Raw genomic sequence first — 19,810 nt, 5'->3', positions numbered from 1 at the left:
TATTTGACCTGCCAAATTTAGCAATGTCATGACATATGATTGATATTTAAGCTGGAATTTTCCTCAAGTTATGCTCATTTTTTTAATTTCATGACAAAACACCAATGTCCACAAGCGGGGATATGGAACGATGTTGCAAACGTGAACGCAGACCAACTAGAAAGAGAGAAGGGGGGAGCAGTTGTGCTGCAGTGTGGTTCATTACAATAGTGCTGAATGTGAGAGCACCCTCAACATGCAATACGCGTGGAAAAGGAGGGCAAAAAAAGAGAGGCAAAAACATAATGTGACTCGACTCGACCCTGGCTAGCTCTGACCCAAAACCCAACGCTAACCCGTGGAGTAGGTGGAGAAAACGGGGTATGTGTGGAGTTTGCAGGATCTCTCCCTGGGTCCTCCCTCTCCACTGACTAAAAGCAAATTCTTTTAGTTAATTAGTGACTCTAAATTGCCCGTAGATTTGAGTGTAACCACTCTTCAGATCTCTAATTGCTAATTGGTGACCAGTCCTGGGCGTACCTAGCCTCTCGTCCAATGACAGTTGGCTTCAGCCTCTAGTGACCCCAAATAGGACAACCTTTACAGATTGTGGATGCATGGATGGATGACTAAAATAAAAATTATTTGTCAGAGTTCCCTTCATTTACAGGACTTGCAAACTAAAAACAGGCTAGCCCTGACTTTAATTTGCTCATTCTTTTAGTGAATTGGATTATTTAGGATACAGTTCCCTGCTTTTCTAGTGTATAGAGGGAGATTTGGGGTTATTCCAGGGTTCCTTCATTCATCCAGTGGAACTATGCATAAATAAGGGACACTCATATCAAATCCTCATCATCCGACTAGAGAAATTTTACTCAGGCACCAGGTTCATATAAAAACCCATTCACAATAAAAACACACAATAAAAAGAGTAGTAAAAACACCATATACACAATAAAGACACATAACAAATCACCCCAACAGCCTCCATATGGACAAACAGCAGTCAATAAGGCCAGAGAGGGACTGTGTGGCTCGATACAGTGCAATAAAAGATGGCGGCACACGGCCAGGTCACAATGAAAAGAACTAAAAATTGATTTCCCTCTCTGTCCCTCTCTGTTGCAGTGTGGTGCATTCGCTTCTCTCAGGAGCCAGCGGACCAGTCGGTGGTGCTGGGAGAACGGGTGGTGCTGTCCTGCGTGATCTTCAACTACAGCGGCATCGTACAGTGGACCAAGGACGGCCTGGCCCTTGGCATCGGCGAGGGGCTCCGAGGTGAGCGGAGAAGGGGGAAAGATCCCGGAGTGGGAGAGTACAAAAAAAAAAAAAAAAACCCTGACATCTTCCCCAAGCTGCAGGGATCAAAGTGAAGGAAAAGAAGGGGAATAACTCGGCTACGGTTTCGGTTCAGTTTTGACTGTAAGAACCCTGACAAAAGCTATTATGCCTGAAAAGTGTAGGGGTTTTTAACATTAAGGGAATGAACAGTGAGCAGAAAGAGAGAGAGAGAGAGACTTTAAGAGCCGAGAGGCGTCTGAGTGACAATCTGGGCAAAAATGAGTCCTGTATATCATGCTGAATTAGAGAAAATCCCTCACACTGCTGACAAAAGCAGACGCACATTCGCATAAGCCGACACGCACATCTAGAGTGACTTAGTGTGAGTGCAACAGAGGAGTAGAATACACTTCATTTCATATATGGGGAAGCATAAAATACAACCACAAGAGAGGAGAGTAAAAGGGTCAGAGCCACAAAAGAGAGTGAAAAGGTATTTTTCTGCATTCAGGAAATGGCCAAAGGAATCTCTGAAGTGTTAAAAATAAGAGTAGAAAAATCACCTTTCAAAGTTCTGACTGAAAACGAGTGATTGAAGCTGCTGAACGCTGCTCTTTTTGGAAATAATGAGCTTCTGGCAAAATATTTCAGCTAGTGAAAATAATCAGACATAATTAGATATTCAGTAGAGATTTACTAAAGCACAGTTGTAGGATAAGTAATTCAATCAGGTCTTTTTAGGGTGCAAACAAACCACGCCTCGATTCAAGCTGGCTCTGGCACGGTCCGGATGAGATGTGAATGCAACCACACTCGAATACAGGACAGAGTGTCGTGTCAGCTACATGACGTCATTGTTAAAACAAAACCTCCTTCCCCAATTTGTTCACATTTTCCCTCAATAAAAGGTGAAAATCATCAAAATCAAGTCAACAAATGGTCTGATATGACTCACCTTGCAGATGAACACAAGTTGGAGTCAGTGAGATGAGTTGCAAAGGCAATAATAGTCTCGTAGATGTGCAGATACAAAGAGTGACGTTGCTGACATCATAAAAAGTGATTTTAAATCATCCATTTTGGCAGAACAGACTTTTTTTTCCAGGATAAAACATAATCCATCTTCGCTCAGGTCATGACCCTTGTCAATGCCATGGTAGGTTCTTCTTCTTTCTTCTCCTTGGCGGGTTTGTAAATCAACTACGTCTATACCGCCACCTGCTGTGTCAGACGGAGTAGACGCGGCCAATCAGTGTCATTTTAAGAGAATGAGACTGTAGCTACAGGTGGGGTTTACTTGGACTGCAAGCGTGTCAACAATGGCAAGCAGTGAAGAAGCTCTAGAGTGGTTTCATCAGAACTGGACATTTCTTCATTCAAATAAGAGCAAAGAACTACACCAAAGGCTTTTCTTGGCATAAGAGATGTTGCTTTTTTCTTTCCCTGACCAACTTCAGCATGAGTTTTATTCTCCAACTATCTCCGGGCCTGCATGTCGAGCTCATGTTAGGTAGAATACTTACTGGAGCTGCTCATGCCCATGATTTCACTACGACTCCCCACTCAAATTGGTCAGTAATGAATGAGACAGAATGTTGGTCCATTCCCCCCTCACAGATTTTTGAGAGGTTGTGCCCCTTGAAGACTACTCATTTGGCTGTATGCATTCACCCCTAACCTTTCATTAACACTCTAACGAGAAATATATTCTGTTCCTTATGTTTTGCCTTTTCAAAGTTGAAGCTGCAGACTCGATATCATGTGAAATATCAAACTTGTCCCTAGTTAATTCTAATTATATACCAGTGACTGTCAATGCTAGACAAACCTGTATCCTTTTCTTAAAATTCTCTGACATTCAAAGGTAAAGGAAAACATTTATTTAATATGAAAATGTCACAGATATTTACCTCCCTGACAGATCTACTAGGATGTAATATCATAAACAGTGAGTACATTAGCTCCTGCATACTTTGTGACCTTTCTCTCTCATGTTAACACACTTCATGTTTATCATCACGCTCCAAATGCACAAATAAATACAGCTGCACAAAGAATCACACACGCATCAAATACACAACCTCCCACACACATCCAGAACAGACACATGCAGACGGTCACACGAGTGATGATCTGACATGTGATGGGAATCTTGTGTTCAACTCAATTAAATTCACAGGTTCAGTAAAGGTCAGGGTGTCTCCCTCTCTTCCTCTCTCTCAGCCTATGGTAAATCCATGTTTCTTCTTCTGCCATATCCGTCCTTTTTCTCTAGCTTTAGTCTTCTCTTGCTCTTCCTCTCTTCTAGTCACATTTCTTTCTTCTCATCACTCTGTATTTCTGTCTTTCTCTCAACTGTATCTCTGTTCCAGTCTATTTTCCCTTTTTCCTTTAGCTCTGTCTTTATCTTGTCTGTCTCCATTTTTATACTGCTTAATACCCCCTTTTTTAAATGTATTTCTTTCACAATCACCTTCTCTTTTACCTCTCTATTTATTATTTCTCTTTTCACCATTTCTTTAATGCCTCAGAGACAGCAGTAACTGGGCTGGAGGCGGTATATTTTTGTCTTGTCTGTTCGTCTTTTCTTTCGTACCTCAGGAACCCTGGAGGTTTTTTTTTTTTTTTTTACTTTGCACAAATGTCCATTGTGACTCAGGGATGATGTTTGTAGATTTTGGAGGTTAAAGGTTAAGGTCATCATGATATCTGCCAACCACTTTGAGTGATTTTCTTCAATTTCTGCACAAATTTCCACTCTGACTCTAAAGGCGGCCTTGCACCTAACGACTTTTCCTCCAATTTCACTTTTGCTGACAAAAGTCCAAAGTCGGAGTAAAATAATGGGAGTCTTGCTAAATTCGCAGCTCACTCCTGTAATCTCAGTCTTTAGGTGTAAGGTGGTCATAAGACTCGATCTGAGCAGTTTTAAGTCAGTCTTTCTGGTTGTATGCAAATTACGTTTCTCAGTGATGCGACTGTCGTCCACGACCAACAGGAGCCAGTGTTGTGTGTAAGAGCATCAATTCACTTCATTCTTCAAAAAATTAGCCTGAGATAGATCAGTCTAGTGCCACTGAATGTCCGCTCAGAGCTCAAGAGATTGAAAAACTTTTCTGCTCAGAGCGGATCTCTGCCCCTCTGTCATTTCACTCCAGGCTGACATGACAGGTACAGTAAACCGCCACTGGGATTTTCAAAGTAAAAGTCTTATCAGTTTGTTTCTGTGGTGAGGCGACTCTCATTTTCATATGGTGCTTTTATTCTGAAGTGTTTCATCGGATGTTGCAGTAACATGCAAAATTGTTTCGGTGTTTAACTTTCCTTTCGTTTCTACTTGATGTAAAATTTGCTGAAACATCGGATTATAGGAAATAATCACTCAAAGGCGATCTCCATCTCCTTCTACATCTTGTTCTCTGTCCAAAAATTGTTGTTGTTAATTTCCACCAGATGGATGATGGGAAATAATCTCAAAAGGAATCATATTCTAGTCTTGCAGTTAGTGACCTACAGTCTTTGAAAAATCTAAGACTAAGTCTGAGACTAAAATCTCAGCAGCTTGCTGACAAATTGTCTTTAGATGTGAGAGGATCTCAAATGTTCTTTTAAGAGTTTTAGCTAAATCCTCTGGTGTAAGGCCGGCATTAGTTGATCTGTTCAGTTTTTGGACTTTAAAGTTCATAGTTTTTGGGCCTTATGTTCATCTCCTGCTTTGGAACATTAAATCTCAGCAATGCCTTGAGCATTTTTCTTTCAGCTTTGCACAGAATTCCACTTTGACTTATGAAGAAACTGGGTAGATTTGAGAGTATGTAGGCCCCAAGTACTTACCATGTGAATGTGATATCTTTAAATTGTTTAAGGGATTTCTACCCTGAACTTTGCACCACTCTGACAAAAGTAGGAGCTGATGAGAATTTGGAGATTGTAGGAAAAACGTCTAGGTCACTGAGTCTTCTGTTAATTTCTTGCTTGTCATCATAATATCCCAAAAACACTTTGAATGACTTTCTTCAAACTCTGCACAAATGTCCACTCTGATTCAAAGTTGACTGATCAGTGTTTTTGAATCAATGTTCAAGGTCTTTAGGCCTCATGTCCTTACCTTGCTTTTCAACATAATATCTGCAGAAGGATTTTGATAATTTTCTTCAAACTTTGCATAAATATCGACTCTGACTTAATGATGCACTGGAGAAAAAAATTGATGTTGCAGGTCAAAGTTCAAGGTCATTGAGCCTCATGTTCATCCATTTCTTGTAAAATTTGATTTAAGGGATTTTTCTCAAACTTTTCATTAACATCCGTTCTGATTTATGAAATAATTGATGCCTTTACAGATTTTGGGTTAAAAGTCAAAATCATTAGGCCTCATGTTTGTCACATGAGACTGTGACACCCTAAGAAAGACTTTAGTGGTTTCCTCAAACTGTGCAAACATGTCAAGTCCATCTTGAGGAATAACTGATAACAATTAAAAAGTGAAGGTCAGAGATCAAGGTCATCGGGCCTCATGCCCTACCTTTTTCTTGGAAAGGGAAAATCTCAAGAATTATTTTAGGTATTTTTTAAAGTTTGTGAAATATCCACTCTGACCGAAGATTGAATGGTAGCAATGTTGACAGTTGAAGGTCTAAGGTCAAGGTAGAAGGGCCTCATGTTCATGTCATTGTGAGAATCATATCTGAAGAACGCTTTGAGTTATTTTCCTCAGTCTTTGCATAAATATCCTCTCTGATTTCAGGCTTGAGTATTAATGATTTGAAGGTTGTCAGTCAAGGCTTAAGCTCACTGGGGCTCATGTTCATCCCTTTGATTGTGAACACAGTAACTCAAAAACGCTCCAAACTCAGCACGAATGTCCACTCTGACTTAAGGATGAACTCGTAAGATGTTGGAGGTCAGAGGTCAAGGTTATTGGGCCTCATGTCTCTCCTTTGCTTTTGGACATGACATCTGAGGAATTCTTATAGATAATTCCCAAGGATTGCACAAATGTACTCTGACGTGAAGTGAAGGTCAAAGATCAAGGTCAAACACTAACCCTGATCTTCTTGACTGTACTATCACTTTCTGCTAGTTGTACACCTTATGGAGGCCTTTACCCACTGAGCAGTACATCCATTTCTCCAGCTCTCTCTCCATTTAGTTTCTTTCTTTATCTCTTCAACTACCTCTCTCTTCCTCTAGATTTGGCACCCCTCTTCTACCTCTTTTTAATCTCTCTTCTCCCCTCGTTCTCTTTCCCTTTCTCCTATTTCTGCATCTTTCTTTCTGTCTTTTCTCTCTCATTTCTTTTGATTCCCGCTCCTCCGTCTTTCATACCTTGGCTCCATCATCTCTCTTTATGTATTTCCTAGATCCCCTTCATTGCTTTCTTCCTCTCTTTCCCCTCTTTTTTCATCTCCTCCTCCTTCCCTCTTTCTCTCCTGCTAATGCTCTCTTTGTCCTTGTAGCCTTCTGCGAGCACAGCTCTGCTGACAAACACACCGGCGTTTGATAAACACGTTGTCCTCTTTGTCTCTTTTTCTCTGCTTTCTCAGCCATCCATCATCACCCTCTGTCCATTATTTATCCTTAAGTCGTCTGTGCTGCCAGTCGTCCCTTCATCTCTGACATACAGTCTCTCAATCTTCTGCTCCTCTTGTTTCATAGTGTGAACACAAAGTCATGTCTTAATGGAGGGAAAGTGCGCGCTGTTAATGTGTTTTTGCACCAGCACGTTATATTAATGCACTCTGATCTGATGAGGCGTTGCTGGTGCATGAAGTCTGACATATTAGAGCTTGTTGTTGAGCTTGCTCTATGATTTTATACAGCTGTTGATGACAGTGTGGGAGTGCAGATTGAGCTGTGAATTCATACCTGCAGTTTGCACGCCCACACACATGCAGGAGATGTGCGTGCATTCGCCATTCCACACAAACTGCTTTCCTGACGTTTCATATGATGCACAAAACACCTGAAAGCATCCAAATGTATCACCTCTGATACATATGCACAGATTTTGTTTACATTGCATTGTTACACCTTTACATGCATCCACACAAACACCCCAAACACATGTGCACACTTCCTGCAGGCATGAGTTTATTGTTCATCCTCCTCCACCTCCTCCTCCTTCGTCTCCTTCTTCCTTCTCCCCGGGGTGCTTTCACCTCTGTGGTTGCTATGCTGCGAGGTGCTGGAGTGGATGATGTAATCTCCACTAATACTTTTGCCCCCCACACCCTCCTTCCTCACTCCACGCACCCCCCAACTCCCTGCCTCCCCGCCTGCCTCCCTGCTGCCTCTGCCATCTGAATCCATGATGTCATGTTAGGATTGGGCACGGAGGATCAATGAGTGCCCCCTAGTGGGACGTCACGCTCAATTATGTCTTTGTCTGAGAGGCGAGGGGTTCAAACAGGGAGAGGGAGGGGGGCGTTGTAATTGGAGCGGAGCTGCCTGTAGTTCTGTATACAGGAATTGATGGCATCATTGTATAAGTGTCAATGTTTGATCAGTGCGTGCACAAACCCTCCAGCTGTCTGCGTGCGTCTTTGTTGTTTGTGGAAAAAACATCCTTTCATGAGTGGCTCATCCAAAATAACTTAAAGTAAATGCTATTAGCGCTAATGCTATCCTAAATAGCTTTGACATTTTCACATAAATGCACGTCCTGTTTGCTGCTCTCCGCTCTGATTGGGGAAGCTAATGCAATCAGGATTCAGCTTTTATCCATTTTAGAAGAGCTTTTATGCTTTCTTGATCTTGTAAACAAGTTAGGTGTCTGCACAAAACACAAATACAGTCAACACGATTAAATCAAGAACTTTAGGACTGGAGATGATATGATGCCATTTTCTTTATTTACTGATATTGATCCAGATACCCTGGAGTATGATAGTCCAAACAGCCAGTGAGCCAGCAGCAGCCCATAGGCCAATAAATGTAAAATAGAATTAACCAGCATTAGAATATAAGCTTGTGTTTGACTCTATCGCACTTCTAAAGTGGTGACATACTATCAGATAAATCTGGGGTCAAATTCGCCATTTCCATCCAAGGCTGTGCATAAAGGGGGATAAAGGGGAGCTTTCAGTGGCCCAGCTTAACTAGATGCCCACGAAGGTCAGGATAATCATGGCCCACTGTAGAGTAAATCTGTGATAACCACATTTTATATTTATCCTGAATTATAGCCACTCTTATCAAAGAAACAAAAAAATTAATTTTATTTATTAATGCTGTTATACATTAAAGCATTTTTCAACATTTAGAACTTGTCTGGAAAGAGAATTACATGTTTTTTGCAAATCTTACCATTGGGCACACTGACTTAACCCATTTAGAAGTAATGTCAGACATCACAGCTAAGCTATGCATGATCTGCACAAACATCAGGATGCCAGAGAATAAGAGAGAAGAAACTGAAATAACTTTGAGGGAAGAATAATGAAATGATTCCAAAAAGGCAAAAAGGGGCAAAATTGATGAAAAGTGGAAACAACTGGCAGGTAAAGATTGTGAAAAGTGGTTACAGAGAGGAAAAAATGGGTCAAACAGGCAAAAATAGGATTAAGGCTGCAAAAATGGCAAGAAAATGGTGAAAAACGGTTTAAAAGTGGCAAAACATGGTAAAAGAAGCAGATATAGGCTCAAAGAGGAAGAAATGGGTAAAACAGGCCTAAATACAATGAAAGCTGCAGAAATGGGCAAAGGAAGGCAAAAAAAGCAAAAATTGTGGGAAAAAGGTGTACAGCGGTTCACAGTGGCATAAATTGGTTAAAAGAGGAGAAAATAAGTTAAAAGTGAAGGAAAAGGGCAAAACAAGCACACATAGGATGAAAACTGCAAAAATGGGCAAAAGAAGGTCAGAAAATGGGCAAAAATGGTGAAAAGCAGTTAAAAGTAGCAACAATTGGTTAAAAGAGGTGAAAATGGGTTAAAAGTGGAAAACAATGGGGAAAATGAGAAGAAACAGTAAAGAAAAGAAGGGTTGATGAGTGGTAATACAAAAAAAACAACCTGACACTTTTCAGCTCCAAAATAAAGTAACAGGACACGAGCACCAATGCTACAGATCCAACACACATGCAGTGAAATCATCAATAAATCACAACTTGGGAGGGTCCATCCACTGGGTTTTTTTAGGGGCCTAGCCAAATCTCTGATCAGGCCTGTTCCATGCAAAGTCAAGGAAGGCCCGATTATCTTGAGGAAAGATAATGCCTGCCTGGAGTTTCAGAAAAACCCAAATGAAAGCCAAGCAGGCTTTTGTATGTTTTAGACTGAAGAGAAGCTTCTGCCCTCCAATCAGTGGAGGGCTTCAGTGATGCTCCACACAGGATCTATGGAGCTCAGTCAGAGTGACCAGGTTCTCAGTCACCTCTCTTGCTAAGGCCCTTCCCCCCCGATTGTTTAGATTGGCTAGGCATCCAGTGACCAGCCACTGTGTTCTTGGGAACCTTCAGTGCAGCAAAATTGTTTTTGTAGCCTTCCCCAGATCTGTGCCTTGTAGCAATCCTGTCTCTGAGCTCTGCGGGCAGTTCTTTTGACCTCATGGCTCGGTTTTCGCTCTGATATGCATTGTCAGCTGTGAGGCCTTCTACAGAGAGGTTTCATGTCCAATCAGTTTAATTTACCCCACTGTGACTCCAGTCACAGGTGTAGAAACATCTCAGCAACGATCCAGACAAATGAGAGAAACCTCAGCTAAACTTTAAGGGTTGTTGCAAAGACTCTGCCTTTGTGCCAATGTGATATTTCAGTTTTTTATTTTAATAAATTAGCAAACATTTTTGGAATTCTGTTTTCCCTTTGTCACGATGGGGTACAGAGTGTAGGTTAAAGAGAAAAAATAATCATTTTTTTGACCGCAGCATTAGGCTGCAATCTAGGAAAACATAAAAAGTGAGGGGGGTCTGAATACTTTCCAAATAGACTGTATGTATGCCTGATTGGGACAAAAATAATTCCTTGGATTCTGCTGATTTTGGTTAGTCCTTGGATTTTTGCTCCTTCTGGCTCTGCTCCTATTTAAAACAAAGATAACAATCTTTGTAAGTAACCATAAGACTTTGTTGAAATGTCACTGCAGCTCCTTATTATTTAAAAAGGCTTAAATGTGTTTAGTGAATTATAAATTAAGCAGAACAGCACCTTTCACTTTGCTTTATTTCATTATGTATACTTTTACACCACTAGCCTCTGCAAAGCTAAATCATTCTCACTGATTTTAAAAATAAAATGTAATATTATAGGTGGAAAAGTGCCTTCATGTTAACCTGGAGCTTCCCCCATCATTGCATTTATACTTTATTCTTCTCTCACAGTGTAACCACCTGAAACTCATGGCTGCATGTTTCTAAAATAAAGACTTTATCTTTAGTTATCCTCAGATGCAGATCGTTAGAGAAGCCAGTGCTGTTATGATGACTCATCTCTGTAATAGCAGAGCGTAATGTGCCTCTACCCTCATGCCAGCCATCATTTTTAAACAGTAGGCCATGTTTTCCAGGTGGTACACTATTTTTAAATTACATTCCACAAGTTCTTCTTCCAAATGCGTCAGGTTTTCCTGACCTGTAAATAAACACGGATGACTTACTGTCGAGCTAAAACAGACTCTCTAACAAGCATGTGAATCACACTGCGAGTGCTGAATCTCTCTGCATGTATTAACTGTGTGTTTGTGTCTGTCTCTCAAGCAGCCTGGCCCAGGTACCGAGTGCTGCGGGCCCTGGACATCGGCCAGTACAACCTGGAGATCTCCCACTCTGAGCTGTCCGATGACTCTCTGTACGAGTGTCAGGCCACGGAGGCCGCGCTGCGCTCCAGGAGGGCCAAACTCAACGTGCTCAGTAAGTCAGGGGACTTTTATGTCTGATGTACTCTAACAGAAAAAAAGTGTTTAACCAAAGAGAAGACAAATCAAAGGATGCTAGGCTGATTATTGTACCCTTGAGTTGGCAGGATGAGCGCCTCTATAGTAGTTAAAAGTAGATGATAAATGTGGATGAGCTTGTGTTCTTTTCTGGAGCTGCTTTGACTGGCTCCATGCTATTGAATATTTGATGCTTCTTTATTGAAGTAAATATTTGGGTTGTCTGTCTGCCTGCATTAGAACAATCCTTCATCTTTGAAGAATCCCGGAGTTTCTTCAGGGAAAAGACTCTGAAAATAAGAAACCAAAAACAGATTTCATTACTGCAATAATATTTAACTTAAAAGGTCAGTTTGGGTTTTTAAGTGGGATATGAGGCACTTTCTTACAACCCAAACTTACAAACCCAGATTCCTAAAAAGTTGGTACAGAGTGTAAAATGGGAGTAAAAACAGAATACAGTGATTTGCAATTCCGTCTCAACCAATATCCAACTGAATAAAACACAAAGAAGAGATACATACTAGTCAAGCTTTATTGTTTGGTGGAAATACACACATATTCTTAATTATATGCCTGCAACATGTTCCAAAAAAGTCCGGACAGGAGCACATTTACCACTGTGTTGCATCATATTTTCTTCCAACAAGATTCTGTAAGCATCTGAGGACTGAAGACACTAATTGTTGAAGTACTGAAAGTGGATTTCTTGCCCATTCTTGCCTCATGTACATCTTAAGTTGCTCAGCATCGTGGGGTTTCCATTGTCACACTTTTTGCTTCATGATTTTTCAATGAGAGACAGGTCTGGACTGCAGGGAGGCCAGTCTACTACCCTCACTCTTTTACTGTGAAGCCATGCTCATGCTGACTCTTGGGATTGTCTTGCTGAAATTAGCAGGTACGCCCCTGAAAAAGCTGCCGTCTGGATGGAAATATACAGTGTGTCGCCCCAAAACAAGTGTGTACCTCTGAGCAGCAATGCAGCCTTTGCAGACGTGCAAGTTACCCATGCCATGGGCACTAAAACACCCCCACACCATCACAAATGCTGGCTTTTGAACTCTGTGTGGATAACAGTCAGAATGGTCCTTTTCCTCTTAAGCATGGAGACAAACAGCCGTTATTTAAGAAACAAAAAAAGCTGTGGGCTAATGTTGTCGTACTTTAGAACGGTCTTGGTCTTGAGACTGGTCTCAAGGCCACATTTTGTCTTGGTCATGTCTCGGACTGGCCAGACTCAGGATTTTCCATCAAGACCAGTTGAGACCAGCACTGATCTGCTATTTTTCTACTTCATTAATGTGATAATAAGAAGAAGCACTTACTAAAACAACAAATAGCTACACCTGCAAAAACACAGACATCAGTCCATCTTATTTCCAGTCAGACATACCTCTGAACACTTACTTTAAACCTCATTCACCTGACAAACCTAGATAAAAGATATTCAAAATAATCCAGACTTTTCAGTGGCTTTTAAATACATACAAGGATTTTTTTTTTTTTTTTTTTACAAGAAGTCAGCTGAACAAATTTATTAGGATTTGGGATTTTCCACACTCCCTCGAGATTTTTGCATGTTGTACTTTGAAAGAGTTGCACACACATTGTTTTTATCTGTCAAATATATTAAAAAGCAAACTAAAATTAAAGAGAGAGTGCTCTCTTTTATGGTTTTGGTCTTGTCTCGGTCTTGACTCGGTCTAGACCCCTAAAGTCTTGGTCTTGTCTTGGTTTTAAATCCATCTTAAGTTGTGAGTTGGGCGACCTGCACTGGATGAAATGGGCAGAGTGTACACTCGGCTTGAGATGGGCTCAGGCCCAAAGAAGTCATCCACACCTCTAGGTGTTGTTGATATAGCTTTCACTTTGCATGGCAGAGTTTTAACTTACATTTGTAGATGCAGAGATGTACTGTGTTAACTCACAATGATTTTTCAAGTGTTCTCAAGCCTACATGGTAATATCCATTACATAATGATGCCCCTGTTTAATGCAGGGATCAAAGGTCATAGGCATTCAGTGCTGTTTTCTGCTTTGCCCCTTACCTGCAGAGATTTCTCCAGATTTTCTGAATCTTTAGATGATATTATGGACTCTAGATGGTAAAATTAAATTCAGTGTTCATAAACTGTTGGGCTGCTTGCCCACGCAGTCTTTCACAAAGTCAAGAGCCTCACACTATTGATGACTGAACATCTGAGCCTTTCAGGAATGCTCCTTTTATATTCAATCATGATGCTACTGATTAACCCAGTGGTTCTCAAACTAGGGTCTGGGGACCCCTGGGGGTCTGCAAGCCACAGCTTGGGGATGCGCAAAATAATTCAAAATGAATTATTCAAGAAATGCCATGTAATTAAAAATCAAATAAATACATATAGGGACCACTGCTATAAAACAGACATAATAAACTAATCACTGCCACATAATATTGCTTGGGAGTACGAATGGCCATTAACAGATGTTTAATCAGCATGAGGGTTATGTGGGAGCCCCTGGAAAATCTTCTGTCCTGTAAGGGGTCCCTCACCCCGAAAAGTTTGAGAACCACTGGATTAACCGTCTTGAATGAACGAAAGTGGGTGTTTCTGAGGATTCCCACTCTTTTCTTGTCCCTGCCCCAACTTTTATGGAACGTGTTAAGAGCATAAAATTCAGAATGGGCTTGTGTTTCTGACAAACAATAAATTAGGTCTCTTTTTAATATTAAATATCTTTGTGCTGTATTCACCTTAAAATAGGTTGAAAAGGATTTTCAAATATATTCTTAACATTTTACACAATGTCCCATCTTTTTTGGAATTGGTGATCATGCATCTTCTAGTTTCAGTGTAGCTGTTGAAGGTGCAAGATGGCAATGCCATGCCTGGAAACTAAAGTGCCATGATAGCTGACCACTATATTTGGATGTCTTAACTATACATGGAGGTCAAATCTGGCACGTCAGTCAGCTGTTGCTGGGTAAAAATCCTGCTGATTTCGTAAAATAAGACATTTTAAAACAACAGGCTTTCTGTCTTATCATGAGCAGATTTAGTTTGTTATTAATGAGAAAAGGCATGAAGGAATGATGCTCACCAAAATAAGGGTCCGCAGTGTTGTCTCCTATACTGTGTTCCATGTCTGTATACTGTATCTGAGCCTATAGCTTTTCTGTATGCATGACTGCACTCCTGCATAAATGCAACTTTCTCTAAAGTGGGCATTTCTCCCCTCCAGTCCCCCCTGAGGACCCGGTGGTCGATGGGGCCCCGGAGCTCTTGCTGATGGCTGGAACTCCATATAACCTGACCTGTGTGACCCGCGGGGCCAAGCCTGCGGCGCATATTCAGTGGACCAAGGATGGAGTCTTCATAGAGGGAGCCTACCAGTCCACGGTGACTCACCCACACATGCTCACACATGCAGACAGACAGCAAACACACAGGTGCACATAAACCTTCATAACACGCCTGTAAAGCCATGAAGAACTGATGGATCTGCATAATCTGACATGCCTTAAAGTAGCTTCAAAAGACTGCAGAACAGAAATTCCATCATGTACAATTTGCTCTTTAATACCAGCCACTCTCAGTCAGTCTGTTTGTTTGTTTAGATGCTTTTTGCTGCTGGCTTTGCAAAGGGGAATTACAGTGTTTACACCTCAGGCCACAAATCACCCCTGGAGTCCTGCATTGGGCAAATACAGTATGCAGGGGAAGCAGTCTAGTACGAAGACTACACAAGATTATCGTGCTTCTTGTTTGGAAAAATGATAACGTCTGGCCAGATGGGGACCATATTTATTAAATAACACCTTTAAATGTTTGCAGAATGTAAATTGTGACCTGCTTAGCAGTGGGTAGCAGCATTTTGCGCCTTAAAACCTGGTGGGAGAAGGAAGTGGGATCAGATTTATACAGTATCTCTTTTATATTGTTGCAACAAAGGAGCACAAACACAGATGAAATACAACAGTAGTGAGTACTGAACATTTTACAGTAAAATTCACTAGTTTGACCACTATTTCTGATCTCATTTAATAACTCAAATCCTTCTTTAGGAGCAGCTGTAAATCAAATCAGCTTTGATCCAGAAGGTTAAAGGCCCAACCCTCAGCTCCTGCAGTTGAAGTGTCCTTGGAGAAGTCACTGAACCCAAATTTGCTGCTCCTGCTGAGTCAGCGGAGTGTGATATGTATGAATATGTTGATTCATTCTGATGGACGATTTCCATAGCATCATCTTAACCTTACAAGGCCAACAGATTGGCCAGATTCCACGTCTGTCATCCGGCAAATCCATCTTAAAGGTTAAAGCTGATACGCTCATTTCCTCTCAGACTCACTGGGCCAATCAGTGTCAAATAGGGAGAAAGAGGCGGTACCAAGAGGCGGGCCTGACCACGGAATCAGCATCCTAAAAAAACACATTGCCCCCCCCCCCCGTTTTTAACAGATGATATCACTTTATATTTGTTAGAATCGAAGCATTGGTGCTAGCAACTGTCACTTTTAAACTATTTTTGCCACTTCTTTTTGCATCCTGTAATATATTTTGCCATTCTAACCCATTTTTGCTGCTTTTGGCAAACTGTTTTATCAGTTTTTATCAATTTTCTCATGACTATCCTTTTTACCACCATACAAGATTTTTTTCCCCAATCCTTACCCATTTTTGCCAACTCTAATTGTCACTTTGAACCAATTTTTGCTGCTTTTTGCCCATTTTGCCACTTCTGTTAGATTCTTTCAGTCAGTTTTTGCCACTTTTTTCCCATTTTTGCTGCTTTTGGCCCAATTTTTTTTAACTTCTAACCCATTTTGCCACTCTTCACCCATTTTTACCACTGCTAATTGTAACTCTGAACCCATTTTTGCTGCTAATTGCCCATTTTTTTCCATTTCCTTTTGTCCCTTTCAGCCCATTGTGTTCACTTTTAACCAATTCTTTCCACTTCTTTTGCACCTTTAAACCCATGTTTGCCATTTCTTGCCTATTTCTTCCACTTCCTATGCAACTTTTAACCAATTTCTGCCACTTCTTTTTGCACCCTTTAACCAATTTTGCCTTTTTTTTTGCCACTTTTAACCCATTTTTGCCTCTTTTTGGCTACTTTTTTCCAACTTTTAATCTATTTGCCATGTCCAACCATTTTTTCAACAAGTTACCTTTTTCAACTTCTAACCCATTTTGCCACTCTTCACGCATTTTTGCCACCTTTAATTGTCACTTTGAATCCATTTTTTCTGCTAATTGCCCATTTTTGCATCTTTTAACCATTTTTTCCACTTCTTTTGTGTCTTTTAACCAATTTATGCCTCTTTTTGCACATTATTGCCCATTTTATTTCACTTTAAACTATTTTTTTTCAACTTTTAAGTTATTTTTGACACTTTTGTTTCAAATTAGAGAGTCACAAGATAAATGGTTGTGACAGGGTCCCTGTCAGAAATGAACAGGCAGCAGCCAGACTGTCTTTGGCCAACAGAGTTTGACCAACTTCCTGTTAAACTGACAAGATATGGAAATGCTCGCCATCAGCAGTGACACATCCTTTTATAAGACATGTCAGTGTTGTCGACAAATATTGAGGCCTTTCTATCAAAATCTGAGCTTGACGATTTTCTTCTTTATTTATATAAAACAGGATTAATGAAACAGACTATCTAGCATGTGTAGTTAGCATCCCAAAGTCAACTAAAGACTAGAAAAGCCTATGTCCATTTTGCCTCTTACCAGTTAACTCACACACACACACACACACAGACACAAACTCACATCCTCACGTATGAAAGCATACAATATTAAGGCTATAAACACACAGTGACACTTACTGTTCAGTGATATATTCTGCTCTTTTTCCTCCTAAATTCCCTCTCTTTCTGCTCCCATATCCTCTCCTAAAACTATGCCTGTAAGCACATACACTCATAAATACAGTCACACACATTAACACATACACATCCTGCACACTCATGCTTTCATATGCACACAGAGGCAGCAAACAGTGACTCACACACTCAAACACAGATGTTTTTACATCTCACAGCCAGTTTTCTGCCCCCCGCACGCTCATACATATTATATGCTGCTCTAATGTTACTGTGTTAGTGACCACGGAGATATGCCGCTGTGCACGCCGCACACACTTTGTGATCGGGTTTTATAGCTGCACTGCAAATCATGCCACCTCCAGAATATTACAAGACTGAGCTTTATGTTCTTATTGTGCAGGAAAAGAGTTATGCCTTCTGTTTTATTGCCACTCCATAGGATTATTTTCATTATTTATTTCATCTTTCTATCGTTGTACGGTTAAATATGAAGTCCTTAAATGGCACATACAGTGAACAATGCCCACTGTAAACTCCAAGACCACATCTTCAAGTTTCCTCTCATGTCAAAGCAATTATTCAAATCCCAGAGTAATTTTTATCTGCAGTAACATAAAAGTGAGGAAAGCTGAAAAATAGTTGTTTTATTCAATGAAACATTTCAGCCCCTCTGTGTTTCCTCTTTTTCTTTGAAGTGTTCGGCTCTCATTATGAATGCACATTCCAGTGTCATTAAAAAAATGAATTTCTTGTGTTAATTGAAGGAACATTTTGTAGGCAGTTATTTTCCTGCACCAATATTAAACTTCTGAACTATGAAGATAAAGAACAAAACTGGGAAAATGTCTCGTTTATTTTTTTTCCTTGCATTTCTTTGCTTTTTCTTTGTGCTTCTTTTGTGTGTCTAAATGTTGTTTACTAGTTTCTACCCTTAGATAGCAGTTTTTTTTCTTTTTTATGCTGTTTCTTGGCTTATTAGTAACCTTCCTGTGCCTTTCTTCTCTCTAATTCCTCCCATGATCTTTCCCCTTCCCTCCTCTCTCCGTCCTTTCCGTCCTTCTCCATCCACCGTGCTCCTCCTCCTCCTCTTTGATCATATTCTCTTGGCTCATCTACCCACACCGGCCTCTCTCCCCCACTCTTTTCCCTCCCTGTTTCTTTACCATGCAGGAGGTGCTACCAGACAGGAAGAGGGTTACGACCAGGAGCTACCTTCCCATCACACCAGCTGACACTGACAGCGGCCGAAACTTCACCTGTGTGGCCAGCAACCCTGCAGTGCCGATGGGGAAAAGAGCCACCGTTACCTTAAACGTCCACCGTATGTTGCCTTTTCTCCCTGTCAGCCTGGCTCAGGGTACTTGTAAATAAAGTGCCTGGAAGAAGTTTTCACCCCCCTGGATGTTTTTTCCTTTATTGATTTTATAAATCAATCATGGTCAATATAATTTGGCTTTTTTGACATAAAACAAAACAAAAAAAAACCTTTCTAATGTCGAAGTGAAGATGAATTCTACAAAGTAATATCAATTAATTAGAAATCTGTAATGTAAAATAAGTGCCAGCATAAGTATAGTATGTGACCTAATTCAACAGAGGTCCAGTCAATTGCTGCTAGTAGTCTCACAATTTGTGAAATGCAGATCACCTGAGTGCGGTGAATGTGTCTTAAGTGATTGTAATATAAAGACACCTGTGTCTGGTAGGTCCAGTCACTGATTACTCAGTATCCCTGGCTACCGTTACACCATGAAGACAAAAGAACACTCCAAGTAACACAGAGAAAAAGTTATTGAAAGGTATACATCACCCAGAGTTCAGTTAAATCCATCATCAAAAAATGGAAGGAATGTGGCACGTGTGTAAATCTGCTTAGAATAGACCATCCACACAAACTGAGTGACTGTTCAAGAAGGAGGCTAGTGAGAGAGACCACCAAGACACTAATGACTACTCTGAAGGAGTTACAAGCTTCAGCAGCTGAAATAGGAGAGACTCTGCATACAACAACTGTTGCCTGGGTTCTTCACCAGCCAAAGCTTGATGGGAGAGTGGCAAAGAGAAAGCTACTGTTGGAGAAAATTCAGATCAAATCTGGACAAGAGTTCACTAAAAGGCATGTGGGAGACTCCATGATCAAAGGGAAGACATTTTTTGGTCAGATGAGACGAAGAGGTACTTTCAGGCCATCAGACAAGACGCTATGTTTGGTGGACGCCAAACACTGCACATCACCACAAACACACCATCTCCACTGTGGAGCATGGTGGTGGCAGCATCATGCTGTGGGGATGCTTCTTGGCAGCCAGCCCTGGAGGGTTTATAAAGGTAGAGGGTAAAATAAATGCGGCAAAATATAGGAAACAAAATATAGGAAAAAAGTTTTTTCCAGGAAGCCAATGAGCTGAAGCATACAGAGAAAGCTCCACAGAAAAATGGTTTCAAGACATCAAGGTCAATGTTCAAGAGGGGCTGAGTCAATCAACCTCAATCCAACAGAGAGTTTGTAGCTGGACTTAAAAAAAGCCAAAACTGAAGAATGGAGTAAAATTTCAGAGTCCAGATGTGAAAGTCTGATCGAGACCTATCCACATAGACTCAGCTGTGATTGCAGCCAAATGTGCACCTACTGAATCCTGACATAAAGGGAGTGAACATTGATGCAGCAACTTATTATGTTTTTTTATTTGATTGACATTACTTTATAAAAATCTATTTTTACTTTGACATTAAAGAGATCTTTTTTTGGGTCAAGAAACAAAATTATTTCACCCGTGATTGATTTATTAAAATCGATAAAAGGGTAAAACGTCCAAGGGGGTGAAAACTTTTTATAGGCACTGTAACCTTAATGT

At 40.7% G+C, this 19,810-nt stretch overlaps 1 protein-coding gene across 4 annotated transcripts in view; it reads left to right on the top strand.

Moving 5' to 3' along the window:
- kirrel1b (kirre like nephrin family adhesion molecule 1b) overlaps positions 1–19,810 on the top strand; it is a 181,367-nt gene that overhangs the window by 118,308 nt on the left and 43,249 nt on the right. For 2 of the 4 annotated variants that reach the window (XM_041803461.1, XM_041803459.1), the window contains exons 2-5: positions 1,111–1,260; positions 10,962–11,111; positions 14,360–14,517; positions 18,126–18,276. In XM_041803461.1, the coding sequence (XP_041659395.1) occupies positions 1,111–1,260; positions 10,962–11,111; positions 14,360–14,517; positions 18,126–18,276 (609 nt within the window). Of the gene's footprint in view, positions 1–1,110; positions 1,261–10,958; positions 11,112–14,359; positions 14,518–18,125; positions 18,277–19,810 lie in introns of all 4 variants that reach the window. The other 2 variants (XM_041803460.1, XM_041803458.1) reach the window with 1 other exon arrangement.

The sequence above is a fragment of the Cheilinus undulatus genome, linkage group 13 (assembly GCF_018320785.1).
Source record: "Cheilinus undulatus linkage group 13, ASM1832078v1, whole genome shotgun sequence".
NCBI classification, from domain to species: Eukaryota; Metazoa; Chordata; class Actinopteri; order Labriformes; family Labridae; genus Cheilinus; species Cheilinus undulatus.
The sequence above is the reverse complement of the archived record's forward strand: the minus strand, read 5'-3'. Positions and strand labels throughout refer to the sequence as shown.